Here is a 17,868-nt window from a genome sequence, read left to right on the forward strand (position 1 = left end):
GGAAAAGTTAACTTTAGATTAAAAACTCTTAAAAAGTACTATTCAACTATGAGTGTACTGCCTCAACTATGAATTATTAGTAAGATGCAAAATGATAACATAAAACAGATGGATTTTATTTAAGAAAATAAACTCACGAATATTAATTTTTTTAACATTTATTTTTAACAATATTATATTATATAATTACTATATGAGTATTTAATGTATAAATTAAAGTTATTATTTTTGTATAGCAATCATCAATATCATTTTTTTAATACAATAAATCACTAGTAAAACGTTAACAATAATTTACAATACAATTTTTAGTTCGGTTATTATAACTAAAGATATTTTCTATTTTGATGTTTTATAAATAATTGTCTTAAAAACTATTCAGATTTTAGAATAGTTATCAGTGGCATAGATACGGTTAAATGTAAACAATTTAAGCCCTTATTATTGGTTATAGAAGTATGCAATATGTGTACATTTTTTTGTTTAGAAAAAATAGAGACAAAACTTAAGGAATAAGGTAGATAAATTTTTACTTTATCTCGGTTTCACCTTAAACTTATCTCAATTGTCAAAAAATCCTAGGTTATCCTTCTTAAAATAATGAAAGCATCAACCCCTAAGAGGAACAGGATAAAATTTTATATAAGTTAATCATAAAGAATTACAACTACGCCACAGATAGCTTTTTATAATCAAATAATCAATTCTAAAACCTTACTGAATAAAATAAAAGGTCATTTGTTAAACTTAAGTATTGCCTAACTTATAATCTAATTAAACAAAAAAATATTTTTTAATCTCTTTAAGATGAAGTATTGTGTGAGTAATATTGCTATTAAGTTTTTTATTTATCTCTGCTATTAGTAAACAATACTAGGTGTATACATATTTATACAAGCAATCTTAAATAAAACTCTAATTTGTATCTCATATATGGGCGTCCATATGACATAAATCAAGAGGGGAGTATATATTTTCAATAAACTTTTATTGAAAAAACTTCATGTACTTAATGACTTAACAGGTATCTTTTGTTAGAATTATTTAAAATAAAATTCACAGTAACTAAAAATTTTTTGAATCACCCTCCCCAATAATAAATTTATTATTTATCAATAATAAAAACTAAAATAATAGCATAATACTTATTGTAAAATTTTCAAAGGTTGCAGACTTAACTATTTTTTTTTTATTAGTAATCAGAAAAATTGAAAGGAGTCGTCACTTCTACTTCAAATGGACACCCATTATTTATATGTTCTAAAATGTAATATTTTATACAATAATATTTTCTTTAATTATAGCAAAATTTTAAACACGACTATGCTTTAATACATTTTTAACCTTTTTATTAAATCAGTCAGGCACAGATATATTATATATTTATTTAAATTATAGAACAAAATTAATTTTTCTATAAATTGTTTCAGACTCAACAACAAATCTAAACAATTTATTAATTTATTGAATAATCAATAAGAAAATTTACATAATTTTAAATTTATAATAAATTTGTTAATTAAAAATATTCAAATTTTATTATAAAGAATAATATTTAATAAGTATGATCAATGTACCCACAAGTAATTATACAAAAAAATAGAGGTGATTTAAGTATATTTGTCGATATTTTTATATGAAAGCCAACTGGCTCTTAAAAAGTGCCAAATTCATTGAATTCACAAAAACTGTCTCTGTTTAAATTGTGAATAAATAATTTTTTATTGAGTAAAACAATATTTAATATTTATAGTATATTTATTTTGCTACATAGTTTTGTTAAGGTTATTAACATTTCAAATAATACTTAATTCAGCCTTTTTCACACAAAAAGGTATAACAATATATAAAATAATAAAGTAAATAACCTAGATTATAATTTAGTTCATATAACTAAGGAATATATTACAAATAAATATAAGTATTATAAGCTAATTTAAAACTTGATTACACCCAGTAAATAAAGAGAAGTGTATATGACAAATTATAAAAAAAAAATATTTAAGAAATATAACAGAGTATGGCCAATATGTACTGTTTTCTTATGGATAACTTCTGTATTTCTTCTTTTATAGAGAAGCTTAATTTTATTAAATAATAGCAAATCATATTATTGTATAATTAAAACTATAAACCCTTTTTATAGAATAAAAATAATAAATTTTTAATAAAACTATAATATTATAGATAAAATAAGTAAGTTACTGTATTTTATAAAAAAAAACAGATTTAACTTAAAAAACTTCTATAAAAGGTTTGTGATGTAGCATTAATCTGATTTGCTTGTCTTTGTTAACATTACATTATAATTTATTCTTCTCTTTTCAAAGTTTTGTTAAAGATCAAAACTTAACCATAATAATAAACATTTTATAACTTACATTAATATAATACATTTAGACATTCATTATTATTAAAATCAGACATTTTATTATTTAACTAATAATAACATATATAACTTTAATTTTAATTATCATCTAATTATTGTCATCATTAAATTATTTATTATACTTAATTTAAATATTATATTAAAATAAAAAAAATAAAAGAACCATCATTGAAAATTAACAAGAAAACAGTAATGGCAGTAATTAAAAAGATAAGCTTATCATCCATTAATTGTTAGTTTTAAAAACATTTAATGATTTATGGCACTTTGTTATTTTTAAGTACATAACATTACACGGTTTTATGCATAAGAAAAATATTTATAACAACCAATGAATTAAATATAAAAAAACAAATTTAGTAGTAATACATTTTATAAAGTCTTAAATAATATAATTTATCAATTAAAGTTCTCAATGAATATATTCAAAAATAATAATATAAATATTTTCATTTAAATAATAATCGTGCTATAAATGCTACGTTGACTGACTAGAAACACAATTCAATATATTATTCTATCCTGGTTTATTCAATTTTTACTAACCAAAGCAATCATAAATACATTAAATACTTAATATTGTGTACGTGTACTAAACACAAATCATCTCACATAAATTTATGTTATTAGATTTTATAGATATTTCAAACGCATTCCAGTAGTATCTTAATAACATTACTTTTATTCATGACATACATTATTAATTAACATATAAAAATCACAGGACGCTGAACTGTCGAATGCGACAGGTTAATAATAGTTCAAACGAAATTATGATTAATAAACTCAATTAAAAATCAAAAAATAAGTTGTATGTAATAATTATTTGTAAATAATCTATAATAAGATGAAATTTAACTTTAATAATTTAATAATCTGTTAAGCAGCTGGGCGGATTCATTGTGCCATTAAGCTCATATAAACTAGCAATAGCAATAAAAATCAAATACCACAACATTAGAACAGCTCCAAATTTTCTATCTAATTTCCATCCATTCATATGAGTAGCTACCAATAGGAAAACAACGGTAGAAAGAAGTGTTAAAGTACAGTAGGTCAAACCTAAAAAGAAATCATTTTTTGATAAAAAAAAATCTTTTTTTTATATCTATAAACTAATTTAATAACATAGATAGTACTTAAAGTTATAGAAATATTAGAAATTTTATGATTAGCTATATCAAGAGAATTATTGTGTAATATTATACATCAATTAAATATAATGTCAGTTCTCCATTTGGACATTTGGTGCCCTTAATCAATTTTTTTAGGCGCTCCTTTGAGAAAAAAATTTTATAATTAGTAGAATCGTGACCACGGTACATATTTTTTTCGATAATAAATAAAACATAGTAATTGCATTTTTTAGGCGACAAATTTTTACGTAAATATTTTACGCCCCCTAATGAACTATAAATTTTCCACCAGGGACAAAGGGTAACACTTGCCGCTACCACACGTGGACCTGGGTTATGTATATAATTAACCGAATAAACTTTTTTAAGTTGATATCATTTTGGCAGAATTTATTTGGGTTTTCTTTCAAATTTACAACAAAAATTGCATTACTGTAATTAAAATTTTAACAAATATCCCGAATAAATTTCTTATCTAAGTAGTTTTTAAAGAATGGTACTGCCTATTTTTTTGTTAAATAAGGATTTTTTTATAATAATGTCAAAATTTAAATTCGATATATTTTTATTAACCATAATAAATATCAAGTTTATTTTAAGAAAACAGTATTTTTGAAACAAATTTTAGGGATAACTTTCGAAAGTTAAATGGGAACTTATTATTATATTTTACTACTAAATGGAAAATGGGCTAATTAAAATTTTGAATCATTGATAACTAGTTTTGTAATATTAATTTTTGTTATATTAGTATTTAAAAATTTTAAAAAATGTAAGGTGTAAGATAGTGTTAAACGACAAGAATTCTTCTACGTTGCGCACTCTTCTTGCCTAAAAGTAAATATTATAACTCAAAAAATAGTATACAAAACTAATTATTGACCAGTTAAAAATTTTGTCTTATCCATCTCCCATTTATATGGTAGTAGAAAAATAATATTGGTTCATATTTCACTTTTAATGTTACCCCTAAAATCTTCTTTCTTACAACTAGATGTTTATTATGGTAATGTAAATAAACAAAAATTTTAATCAGTATATTATTATAAAGTCATAATTTAACCAAAAAAATAAGAGGTAGTATTTTTAGTAAATCACACTGTATCACACAATACTTATTATTGATATATAAAATTCTAATAAACTTGAAAATGTCTGAAATCCATGAACATATTAAAAAAAACTGCTGTTAAATTATTACAAGTAAGTTGTTATATTAGAATCAATTATTAATTATTATAATTTTTAAGTGACTTCATAAATAGGAAGGAGTTCTCAATTTGGTTATGTTTTTATTAATTTCTTAGCTTAAAACTCACCTTTACTGTATACTTTTACAGTACTTCCTGGATTAAATATGGCAGTTTGAAGGAACCAAGGTAATCCCAAACATACAAGTATATCAAAAACATTACTACCCACTGCATTAGAAACAGCCATGTCACCATATCCTAAATATCATAAAATTAATTTTTAATATTTAAATTTTTTTTTCTACGCTCAACTTTTACAATTTTTTTGTATTTAACTTCGTTATTATGTAATAATAAGAAACTTCATACGCAAGTGTAGAAATTCGGTTTGTAGTTTGTAAAAAAAGTATCCAATGATCATTTTTTTTTTTAGTCAATTTTTCCTAAATAATCAATATGTAGCTTTCTTTATTTTTGAACAAAACTACTATATTAATTAATTTTTATTTCGTATTGATAAATCAAAGGCAATAATACATTTTTCGAAAGTGGTAAATTTACTTTTGTACCTTTTACATAAATGGGCACGGTTTTAAATATACTTAGACTATGATCTATTTATAAATAAATCATTTCTTGATGTAAAAAAAATTTCTTTTGATTTTTTTACTTATAGACTAAATGATTTAAGAATAAACCCATCTTGTGTTTTTCATTAATTTTAGAATCCAGCGCTACAAAATCATCCAGACGTATTTCTAGGGTGTATACCTCTGAAATACGTTTAGTATATTTAAAATTAATTAAAAACTAGAACTTTTTCAACTTAACTTTTAAAATTGTTCCTGAAATACTTTGTCTTGAAATATATGTTAAATTAAAACTTATTTAACGTACTAAAGTTAAAAAAAAATAATTTGAGTTCATTTTTCTTTTGGAATAATTCACCAATTTCTTAAAATGAAACATTATCTATATATTTGCATTAAAGTATTTCTTATGATAGTGATTTTAATCACTGTCAGATATCATTATACTTGACTCAACTATGCCACGTCTCCTCTGTGCCGCGACCCCACTGTGATATAGTTTTTTTTATTATGCTTCTGTGATATTGTCACAATATTTGTTTCAAAACATTTAAAAAATTTTGTAAAAATTGAAATTGCTATTTGATTATATTAGGTAAGACTGTATTCATCATGACCATTATTCAAATCAGAAATTTATTTTATTTTATTTTATTTTATACGATTATTTTATTCGTTTTCAAAAATTTTTCTGGATAAATATCATAGAGGTATTTCTAATTTTTGTGATAAAATACATCAACTAAATTAAAAATTGAAGTAAAGACAATCTTAATTTTCTTATACATTTGTCTCACCTTCTTTAACGACGGCTAAACTTGATAACGCATCCGGTACACTAACTCCAGCTGCGACAAACGTAAGGCCCATAACAGTGTCGGGTATTCCAAGAGTATTTCCTAAACACAAAGTAAAAAATTAGAAAATGTAAAACAAAAAAGTATCAATTTTTAATTTTTAACTGACCTATTACTGTGATCATCCAAACCATTATATATGAATAGACAGATATCCAAAACATTGATATAATAAACGTTAAAATGTACCAACTTTTGAATTGTTCTTTGCGACAGTCTGGCATGGTATAATGGCATAGATAATAAATAGGAAACAATACTGCCCATTGAATTTGCTCTGTGAGAGTTGCATTATTAGGTTTCACTAGTGGGTCAGGCTATTAACAATAAGATATTTTATTTAGATTGAATAACGGACAATTTTCTTTTTTTATTCTCAACATTAGTATTATTACTTTAAATTATTAAATAATTCTTATAAAAACAAATTTTTTTTTCATAAGAATTAACATTTTATGGCAAGAGATAAAAAAAAAATTACAAAACCAAGATATTCTCAATTTTGCATTTTTATTTTGTAAAAGGAAACCTAATGTCGTAATATGCTCAATGCTTTGCTTTAAGTATCTTACAATTATCAATGAAAAATGTATAATCTGTATTTTAAATAATTTATAAACAAACAAATAATTTATCTGTCATAACAAATACGATGTTCAACACAATTTCTTATTATTTATATATATGTCAATTTATCAATTGTTAAATATGTTATCTCAATATAATAATCATGTAATGTATAATTAAACACAATAAACTAAAAAGATCACTAAAAGCGCTGACAACAATATCCCTGGATTGGGGGTACTATCATTTTACTATAAAAAGCACTGAAATCCTTTCAGACTCCATGGAGTGACAGCGAGCAAGAGTTCGCTTTCTCCGAATTGAAATAAGAATAAATAGAAATAATTATCAGTCACAGCCCTGTGTTGTTGTCGGCTGACTTTTACGCGTTTTATATATATATGAAAAGAACTCGTTTTAATTATTTATCTTTTGAAGAAGTGCGAATTAAATACTTTTAAACATATATAAACATATCGAGATATTTATCAAATCATTTTACAGCAATTTTCAAGAATAAAAGAAGTAAGAAATTTTATGTTATCCCAATTATTTGGAGTTAATAAGTGTGAGTAAAGGATGACAAAGCAATAGATCATTTATTAAATTAATATCTTAAAGTGTCAATTTTGACTGGTTGGTTAAAGAAGTTATACATAATCACGTTATATGGTATTCGTGGACTGGCTCTGCCGTCTCGTTGCCTCTTAGTTAGGACATTAGAAACTAACCAGACAAAAGTTTATCGAATAGAGGTACTACGTCTATTATTTTTATATCTACTTGTCTTTGTCGTTCTAAACCCTCGAACCATACGACCCCGATAGAACCACAACACCAGGTTCTCACTATATACAAAAACCCAAGTCCCCATCATTATTTTTATTATTATCATTTATTTTTTATTTTATTAATTTTTGTTATTTGAATTATAACACTAATATGACTAAAATTTATTTTAGCTTACTTCATTATCCTCTTGGTATTCTTTCGGTACATAAAAATCTGGGTTTTGTGGTCGGGTTTTGGATTTTTCTTGATTTAATTCTTGTTGATCCAAACCTGTAGATCCTGTTGTATCATACCCTTGACTTTTAGTACCCGTTAGTTGTATCTGTTCTGGAACTTTTTCCCCGTCTCCTTCAAGAACTGTTTTTTCAGTAAATAGTTCATTTATCTACATCAAATTTTTTTTTATAGCGAGTCATTAATTTTATTTTAACTATCAAAATTATTATTGATTTTTATTTAACACATACAATTTTGAAGAAAAAATGAAAAATAATATTTTATCGAGTAATTTTCTAATAACTTACTTGTCCATGATTTCTAGGCGGAAATGGTAAATTCCACGTGTTAGCCCATGCTTCTAAGTATAAATTATAGTATAAGGCTACACAGTATATCACATAAGTTAACAACAAAAGAGAACTCTCCATCCTGAAAAAAAAGAGGTAGGTATACCCTCCTTAACACAATCTTGAATGAATTCCTAAAAATTACCAGGTGATTGTCTCATTGTATATTGCTAATAGCATGATGAGAATACTAATAGTATAGAAAAACGAATCTCTGCAAAGAGGCCACCAATTCAGATATGTTACTGTAGTTGAAGCCAGCCCACAAATCGCTATTACAAACATAATATTAAACACAGCAGATCCAATAACACCGCTAACACCAATGTCATCTTTAGCCAAAAAGACTCCTATTATTACTGTAGCTAACTCTGGTGCTGAACTACCTGCTGCCATGAAAGTGGCTCCCGCAACATCAGGACTTACTTTAAGTTCTACAAAAAAGGTTAATCATTATATTTCATTAAGTATTGATATTTAACTAATAATAAAAATATATTGTGATATACATGTATTTAAAACACAAGATCAAGTCATCTAACATGATATTGTTACCGGGTCTATCCTTACAGTCTTTTTCTACTGTAATGGACTAACAATTCAAAATACTTCAATTCATAGATATTTACACCTAGTAGAAAGCAATTATATATTCTATTAAATATTTTAACTAATAAAGCAAATTTTAGATGATTATGATAATTAATCCTAACGCTTATAGTGTAAAAAATAAAGTCATAATATTTCGCCAACGGCTTCCTATAAGGCGGTCGTTTGGTCCATATCATTTTTGGGTAATTTTGTAGATCATATTACCCCACATACAGATGAAAATATATAATAACGCTAATATAATACATAAATATGCTTAACTGTATTACACCTCCTTTTTAACTAACATAACATTAGGGCACTTATTATATGTAGTTAGTAGAATTGTACATATATCAATATAAATATTATGAAAAATGAGAGTTATAAAAATAATAAAACTATAACAATAATAATTATGTAGATTCGACCTGACTCATACATCGTCTTTCTATTGAAATATCCAACTCCTTTGTTGCCGGCGAATCAAAACAACAGGTCTACGATCACATAACAAAAATATACATGCCAAAACGGTAACACTCACATTAAAACAATAATTAGCTAATAAATTCGGCCTGAACAACGACCGTTAATTAACAACAATGACACAGTTAATGATATGATTAGAACAAGTTTTATGTGTGCGTACATAAATGACTTTCGTCAGATGTTAAGACGTTGGACCATCTTTTACGGATGTCGAACACATACTAAGATACTTATTATTCATTTGGTCAAAAAAGTTTGTTTTTGTTATTTATAATAATAGAACACGTATACTATTTTTATGGTGACATTCCCTTGACTTGATCAATAGAAAATTATTCATACAAGTTTAAAGGTTGCATATGGTCTAACTCTAAAGGTTTAAAGTATGGGACTATATAATAAAAGGTATCATAATACCTACAAAATTATTTGTACATTTTCACTTTTAACTACATTGAGTATATTCTGTTACACGTGCCGTTTAAGGTAACCCGTAAAATGTTATACCTTGAATACCCTTTAGAGATATGATTTATAAAATTAGTTTTTTCATAATAATCTCTATAGTTATCAAAAATCTTAATTTTAAAGAAAATTAAATATTGAGTTAGAACGTTTGGCAAAAATATATCTTTTTTTGTATTTTTTTGTTGAGGAACACAAGTCTCCTTAATATTTCATTTAATAATTTTCAAAATAATTTTTGTTTTTTTATAATCTCTTTAAGAAAAAAGCATAATTTTAAATTCAATCGAGTTTTCTAAACTTATTTCCATCAAAATACGAAAATTGTTCATTCATTAAAGGTATTGTAAATATTGATAGCCAATAATTTTAAATTTAACTAAGTTTTATATACTTATTATATTTGTCTCATAATATTTTATATTTAATAGTATGGTTCACTTGTGTAGTATAATTGCCTATACGGTCCGCCGCCCGATATTAGTACATTTGAAAATCAAATATGTGAAAAGTAATACCTTCACAAATCCTGTCCAATGATTTGACGAAATAATGATCACAAACTATTGCCAATCCTAAAAAACTGTAAATACAAAGTATTATGTGGAATATAACGCCTCCTCTTCGTCTAATGTGTGGTCTCATAAATGGACGTGGAAACTGTTTTATAGCTGGTGGAGTACATATCTCAGAGGTCTCTGTGGTAGTAACGTTACTAATTGTTGAGTTCACTGGCAATGATAACGATACTTTCTAATAAAAAATTGTAAAATTATTTTTTGAATTGATTTTTTTTCTTATATTCTTAGATTTTGATTAATATCTTTATGTTATAAAAAAAAATAATTGGTTATTACAAAATCATCATTAAATATATTTATCATTTAAAATACTATTTTAACACAAAAATCGATTACTAAAATAAATATTTATATTATATTTTATTGAAATACTAAATAATGTCATTTTATATCTCCGGTTATATTTATGATAAATAGTTCCAAAAGCATTTAATATGAAACAGATTACTGTTAACTTGTATAATACGCTTAGGCTAATAAGATGATATAAATAAATATTATACCATAAACTGTAATTAATGAATTTTACATTCTACTTCAATGTAAAACATGTATTTAAAAACCATAAATTTGTTAAGCCGATAGATTAGGTAGACTATGCTAAATTATTTCAATGTTTTTTTTAGTACTATCATAATTGCATTAACTATATTAAGAAAATAATGACTTATAACTATTGACCCTTGTAGACCAGCGAGCGATTATAAAATTTTAATACACTAAATATAAGTACACAAATCATAAAAAATACATATTTATCTTTATCTTTTTCCTCGCCTTTATCTGAACTACTTAGGATCGGCCACTCTTATCCTAAACTTCCACTTGACTCGATCTCCCACATCATCCGTCCACATATCGAATACAATAACATCCCTCTATCTCTATCTAGTGTTCCTCTACCTCTTATCCCTTCGACGTTCATTTCCATAACTGTTCTTACAGCATCCAATTCCTCTATCCTCATAACATGACCAAACCATCTAAGACTATTTTCTCTCAATTTATCTACGATTGACGCTAAAAGTATTAAACTAAGCTCTAAAATTATTAGTTACAATGATAAGTTAATTACCAGATCATTAACAGAAGTAGTAGAAACATCTTTTTTTGGTGATTTTAAACTTGAATCACCTACAATAAGAGTAGATGAATGAAGAGGTGTTATTGGAGTGAAATATTGTTTCTCTTCATTAAATTGTGTTATGGTTAAATTTGTTTCTGTACTTATTGTACAATCTATGATTGCAGTAAGTGCGGCATATAACAGTAAAAAACCACCCCATAATATAATGGAACGAGATCGGCTTGGCCTCCTTTGTCTAATCATAGGATGACTGTAAAAATGAGATCTGAAACAATTGAAAAGCAAAAAATATTTTTATACCTACTATATTATTTTTCTTAAGCTTTAAATAATAACCTTTGTATTTAATAAAGTCGTATTGATATAAATACTATTATTTAAATACAAATCAAAGGTAATGTTTTAATCATGTATTCTATATAAAATTATAGTATAAGCTATTCATAATAAAAACCAAATGAACATTTTAATAAAATGTGTTTTTTGTCAATTTAAAGTTTTTTATTTAAAACAAACATCAATTATAGTTCGTAAACATCTGAACATAAACCATTTTATTCTGTGTAATTTTGTAAGCTTTGACTAAATTACTTGACATTCTTTGGGTAAGGGAGACGAAAAAAAATATAACAATTCGTTTTACAGCTTGTTTGACATTACGTTCGAATGTAAAGAATATGTACTCGACTTTTTTTTGAAAGGGTATTAAGTTAGAAAGCAAGTAGCTCTAATGCGTTTTGTGAATTCCAAACATTTTATCAACGTTTTATTATTCACAAGCGTTTAACTATGATATTGAGTTAAAAATGTTAATTCCAAAAGTAAGCTTTAAATTATTTAATCAATAGACTTTATTTAATTAGTTAACAATTTTTATACTTTATTTTTATATTAAACATACATAATTTTATATGTCAAAAATTATATTTGTTAGTACGTGCCCTTATATTAATTGAAAGTATTTACTATCATTGTCTTGACTTATTATAAAACTGAAAATAAAAATTAATAGTTTATAGAACAATAAAATAATATTATATCTATCAATTAATTATAAAAATATTTATTTATAATATGAAAAAAAATATTGTATGGCTGACATACTAATATGAATTTTTAGCAAATATAATTTTATTATAACTCTTTGTTCTAACATTATAAGATATATTATATTCATTAGAAAAAATGTCTAGCTTTTAATAAATAGATGAGCATTTACAACATTTTAATTTTTCATATTATTAAGTAGCTATAGTCTTATGAACTTAGCATTAATTTACTCAAACAACTTAAAACCCAAGTTAAATCATTATTTTCCACTAAATTAATTAAATTGACTAGTCACGACAAGGGTCTATTCGCTGGTGAATATAAACGCCCCCAAAACGTCTTATCGATTCTACTGTTCGCTATCTATATGTTATCATCAATTTCTCTTTTTAATATTCTCTTGCACAATTTGAACACTCGAAATAATACGGCGTTTTGTAAGTCTTATAACAAAATGTTTAAATTTCAAATCGAAAAAATAGTTAACATTAAAAGCTGTTAAAAATATAATTTGATAAAAAAAATTATTTAAACAGTAATTATACATACAACGTAGTGTTATAAAAAGTTATCAGTCATCATTGTTTGATTGAGAGTCAAAATTCTTTAGGTCAAACTTCCCCTATTGTTTGAACTTTATGACCGCCGCCCGTATTGTTTCCATTAATAATGACATGACTTCGTCATATTATCGATAAAAACAGTACATTTAATAATAAATAATATGCCGTGTAGTGAAAGCTAACTTTACGAAAATTTATGTATTTAATTTACTAGCCAGCATGAAATAAATGCGAACCTGTTTAATTAATAATTTATTGTACATAATAGGTACTAATATTTTAGTACATAGGTATTAGTACTAAATTTATTTTTCCATCCTAATTAAAGGAAATTAATCTTGTCAAAAAAAAAAAGAATAATCTGTACTGTTTTATGTCATAATATAGAATTAATAAGATATGGTGGTGGATCCTAGCTGCGAATGAAATAAGCTCTTGTCTCCTCTCCTCTCATTTTATATAATTGACTCCGACACCTGTCAACGTAGTACTAGCTACGGAATTGTGAAAAACCAATTATTATTTCGTTTGTGTACATAAAATTGCTGCAAGAGACATTTATCGGTACCCGTTAAGTACTTTTGACAATAGTATTAGTTTATCGTAATTGACGCCATGCTGAATAATTATCTGATAATACGAATCGCCAATTTCACATTTATAATTAATATTGTTTTTATTACCTTTTTGACTTGTGTCCGAAATATGTTACTTGCTTTTAACCAAGACAAGACAAGATTGCTGAGATTAAATGCAACGTGTAAATATTTGAATTACTGTTATGATTATTATTACCGAACACGACTTCAATTTGGTTATTTTTACTTACTAAAACGAGTTTATTATTGTGATTGGCTTAGTAAATCGTATCTAACACTCACACAAATGTGCCGAAACAGAGAGGAATACTAACACTGTTGGCTGACTGGGTACGATGCGCGCTGATTATATAGACCGGCAAGGCGCAAACTCGTCGCACGACAAACGCCACGGCAGCCTTAGTATTTAGACTGTAAAATTCACAAAACGAATAAGTATCGATATTTGCCACCGCCTCTTCCTCCGCGACCATCGCATCTTCACGTTGGTAATTTTTGTTTCTCTTTTCTCTATTATTTTTTACTTGCGCAGGACTGACGAGGTTTCGTTACTTACAACATCGATAATAAAACATTTAGTAAATTCATTATTGAAATTTGTAACAATTAGCACTTAAATGGTCAACCATCCCAACCTAATTCAAGAATATGACGAGATTAAATAATTAGGTTACTTTATAAAACTCAAAATTACTTTATGAAATACTGAGAAAAATATCGCACACATTTTCGTTTATATAAACTACTGACAGTAAATAATAGACATGTATGCATTTATTAAAAATATATGAGAGTGGACCATTACAGGCTATTATCAATATCCACATAGAGATAATTGTTTGTTTTATGATAAATTTCACGAGGTTAAATTTATTTCAAATGACATTGATTTTAAGAAATTTTCATAAAAAATATTTAATATATTTCATTATTATGTTTACTTGAAAGTACCTGTATACTAACAAAAATACACTCACAAAAAATTTGGATTCCTTATTATGGGAACAAAATAATTTTTTTGATAAAATCTCTTAAGTTAAAAAATAGAACAATCTAAGATTATATTTAAACTAGATTAGCACAAATGAAGTTTTTAAACTTTAAGACTTACATTAAAATAAAAAGATAGCTACCGCAAAAAAGTAGGATTAAAGGATAGACCATGTGTTAAGAGTAAAATTGTAGGATAAACACTAAAAACTAAATACTTGCCGTACTGAACTCAGTATATATGATCCGTTTATCAATTGTATTTAATTTTAAATACTCCACAAGTTATTGCCATTGTATAATATGAAAAGGAGTCGAAACGCAAGTGTGATTACTTTTATCTATGTACATTTATTGGTTGCACTTCTTTTGCGGCTAAGTATAAAAATGCTGATAACTTTCGTAGAACTGTCCCAAAAAATGTTATCAATCAGTTATGTTTTCAGATGATATTTTATTAAGATAGTAATCTATAAAATATGTTTGGTTTCTAAAAATGATTAAAAATGCTTTATTTTTGTAAAAAAAAAAGTTATTTGAGTCAAAGAACTTTATTTTTGTAAAAAAAATAGTTATTTGAGTCAAAGAACTCGACGATAATATGTGATTTAATAATTTTTTTTAAAGGGAACCCCTATTTTTTAACTTAATATGATGATAGAGAAAAACATTATAAGCAATTTTGTACTTACGACTTTTTTTATTTGTTTAATCTTTTACGTTTTAAGATTACTTAAAAATTTGGATTTATAGTGAAATGGTTTTCATAATACCAGAGGCAGCAATAATCAGTTACAATAGGTCATTAACTCAATTTTAATGATAGTTATCGATAAAAATTTTACTTTTAGATGACTGATAATGTGCGATAGTTAACTTGTGTTGAATATAAGAGTATGCGGTTATTAATAGACATGAATTATTACAGATAAGACTTCCATATGTTGAATAATACCATAGTTAATACAAACTAGTTAATGTGACAAAATAGAAAAATAGACTGTTGTTATTCTTAATAATGAAATATTATAAGCAAATAAATTTAAAATTACTTAATTTTAAAATGTTATATAAAATAACAATAAATTATTTATAATTTTTTTTTCTATCAAATTATGAAGTTAAAATCATGAGTTACCATTAAGAAAATATTTGCTAAGGTTTTTATTTCTAAAAAGATAAAAAAAATTATTTTACAACTTAATATTATTTTTTAAACTAAAATTCATCTCCAAACAAAAATTAATAATTTTCAGTAATTTTTAAGAAAATGAGTACCAGGCACGTAGCCAGAAAATGTTTATTGGAGGGGCCAACAATTTTGGGCCCTTGTATCATTTTCCATAATTTGTTTCCCATGAAAAGCTTGTGAGGGGGACTCCTTCCACTCCTCCTTAGACAGTATCCCATTCTATGAATTTTACAAGTTCAAAATTTGTGTTTATTTTTAGAAAATTGGTGGATTATTCCAAAAGTTACATGATCTGCTATTTCTTTATTAATATCCTGATTAAGATAAAGTATATCGAATGAAAAAGGGATTATTAAAAAATATTATTTCTCATAAAAAAATTGTGTTGATCCATACATTTTTCAAAAAGTTATAGCATTATAAAGTTAAAAATGTAAAATACAAAATCGAGAATTTTCACACAAAAATAGCACTTGGTAGCCATTTTCACCGTGAAGACAAAATAAAGTCCGAAATTTTTTAAAATAAAAAAGTACATTACATTAGCTTTAATTTAAGATATATATAAAAGTGTCAGACTTTCCGGAACATTTTAAAAATTTAAGTGGAAAAAGTTAATTTTTTGTGAAAAAGTTGTCATTTTAAATCCCTCCCGTGGGCAGGTAAAGCGTCAGATTTATAAAAAAAATATATCAAATGAAAAGTAACGATATCATGCATCTATATAAAAAAGTTATGGCAATTTTAAGTAAAAAAAATTGAAAAAATTAGCGATTTTTAAATTTGTAATTTATTGGGGGGTTTCCCCCATTGACGAAGAACGAGGGAAATTTTTTCAATTTTTGATGGTAATGTCTTTGACTAGATACGATTTGTGATCTTTTGACGTATCATTGAAAGAAATCGGTTCGGCGAGACTGAGAAAAAGTGGTAACAGACACAAAAAAAAAATAAAAAACACATCATAGTAAAACCAATACCTTCTCAGTTTCGCATCGAAACTAATAAAATAATGGTGTGAACATAAGCTGATTTAATTTTTCAACTTTTAAGCTATTAAGAAAAAATAATTTATACCTAAATACTAATAACAAATAAGTTATAAAAATTTTTAAAATAAATATAAATTATAAATAATGTTTTTTTAGCTTTGATGCGAAGCTGAGAAGGTATTGGTTTTACTATGATGTGTTTTTTTTTTGTGTGTGTGTGTCTGTCACCACTTTTTCTCAGCGCTCACTTAACGGATTTCTTTCTGCGATATGTCAAAAGATCACAAATCGTATATATTTTACCTCAAGATATTAACCTCAAAAATTAAAAAAAATTCCCTCGTTCTCCGTAAATGGGGGAAACCTCCAAAAAAATTACAAATTTAAAAATCGCTAATTNTTCCCTCGTTCCCCGTAAATGGGGGAAACCTCCAAAAAAATTACAAATTTAAAAATCGCTAATTTTCGAAATTTTTTCAATTTTTTTAACTAAAAACTGCCGTAACTTTTTCAAAAATGAACATATCAATGTAATTGTTTTTTTTTATAGATGCTTGATGTCTTTACCTATTATTTGGTATATTTTTTTTGTAAATTTGACCTTTTTTCTGCCCACAGGGGGGGTTTAAAAATGACAACTTTTTCACAAAAAATTAACTTTTTCAACTTAACTTTTGAAAATGTTCCGGAAGGTCTGACACTTTTATATATATCTTAAATTAAAGCTAATGTAATGTACTTTAATTTGAAAAAAAAAAATTTGACCTCTGGACTTGTCTTCACGGCGAAAATGGCTACCGAATGCTATTTTCGTGTGAAAATTCTCGATTTTATGATTTATATTATATTTAACTTTATAATGCGATAACTTATTGAAAAGTTTATAGATCCACACAATTTTTTTATGAGAAATAATATTTTTTAATAAACCTTTTTTCATTCGACATACTTTATCTTAATCGAGATATTAATAAGGAACCAGCAGATCAAGTAGCTTTTGGAATAAAACACCAATTTTTTTAAAATTAAACACTATCTAAAGATTTGCATCGAAGCGTTTATTTTTGATAGTGATTTTAATCACTGTCAGATATCATTATACTTGATCCAACTATACTACGTCACAATTGTGCCGCGACCCCCCTGTGCTGGGTTTTTTTTATTATCATTAATCCA

At 25.5% G+C, this 17,868-nt stretch overlaps 1 protein-coding gene across 1 annotated transcript; it reads right to left on the reverse strand.

The window, feature by feature from the left end:
- Positions 1 to 1,060: 1,060 nt before the first annotated feature.
- On the reverse strand, positions 1,061 to 13,873 carry LOC126900870 (probable sodium/potassium/calcium exchanger CG1090). The gene is made up of 10 exons (XM_050676870.1): positions 13,603 to 13,873; positions 11,295 to 11,571; positions 10,157 to 10,391; positions 8,236 to 8,524; positions 8,049 to 8,172; positions 7,700 to 7,909; positions 6,275 to 6,482; positions 6,106 to 6,207; positions 4,845 to 4,976; positions 1,061 to 3,451 (listed from the first exon to the last, which is right to left on the reverse strand). The coding sequence occupies exons 2-10, from the start codon at positions 11,547 to 11,549 to the stop codon at positions 3,258 to 3,260; spliced, it is 1,749 nt and encodes a 582-aa protein (XP_050532827.1). The 5' UTR covers positions 11,550 to 11,571; positions 13,603 to 13,873; the 3' UTR covers positions 1,061 to 3,257.
- Between the last annotated feature and the right edge of the window lie 3,995 nt (positions 13,874 to 17,868).

This window comes from Daktulosphaira vitifoliae, unplaced genomic scaffold, assembly GCF_025091365.1.
Source record: "Daktulosphaira vitifoliae isolate Bord-2020 unplaced genomic scaffold, ASM2509136v1 Scaffold_3, whole genome shotgun sequence".
Lineage (NCBI taxonomy): Eukaryota > Metazoa > Arthropoda > Insecta > Hemiptera > Phylloxeridae > Daktulosphaira > Daktulosphaira vitifoliae.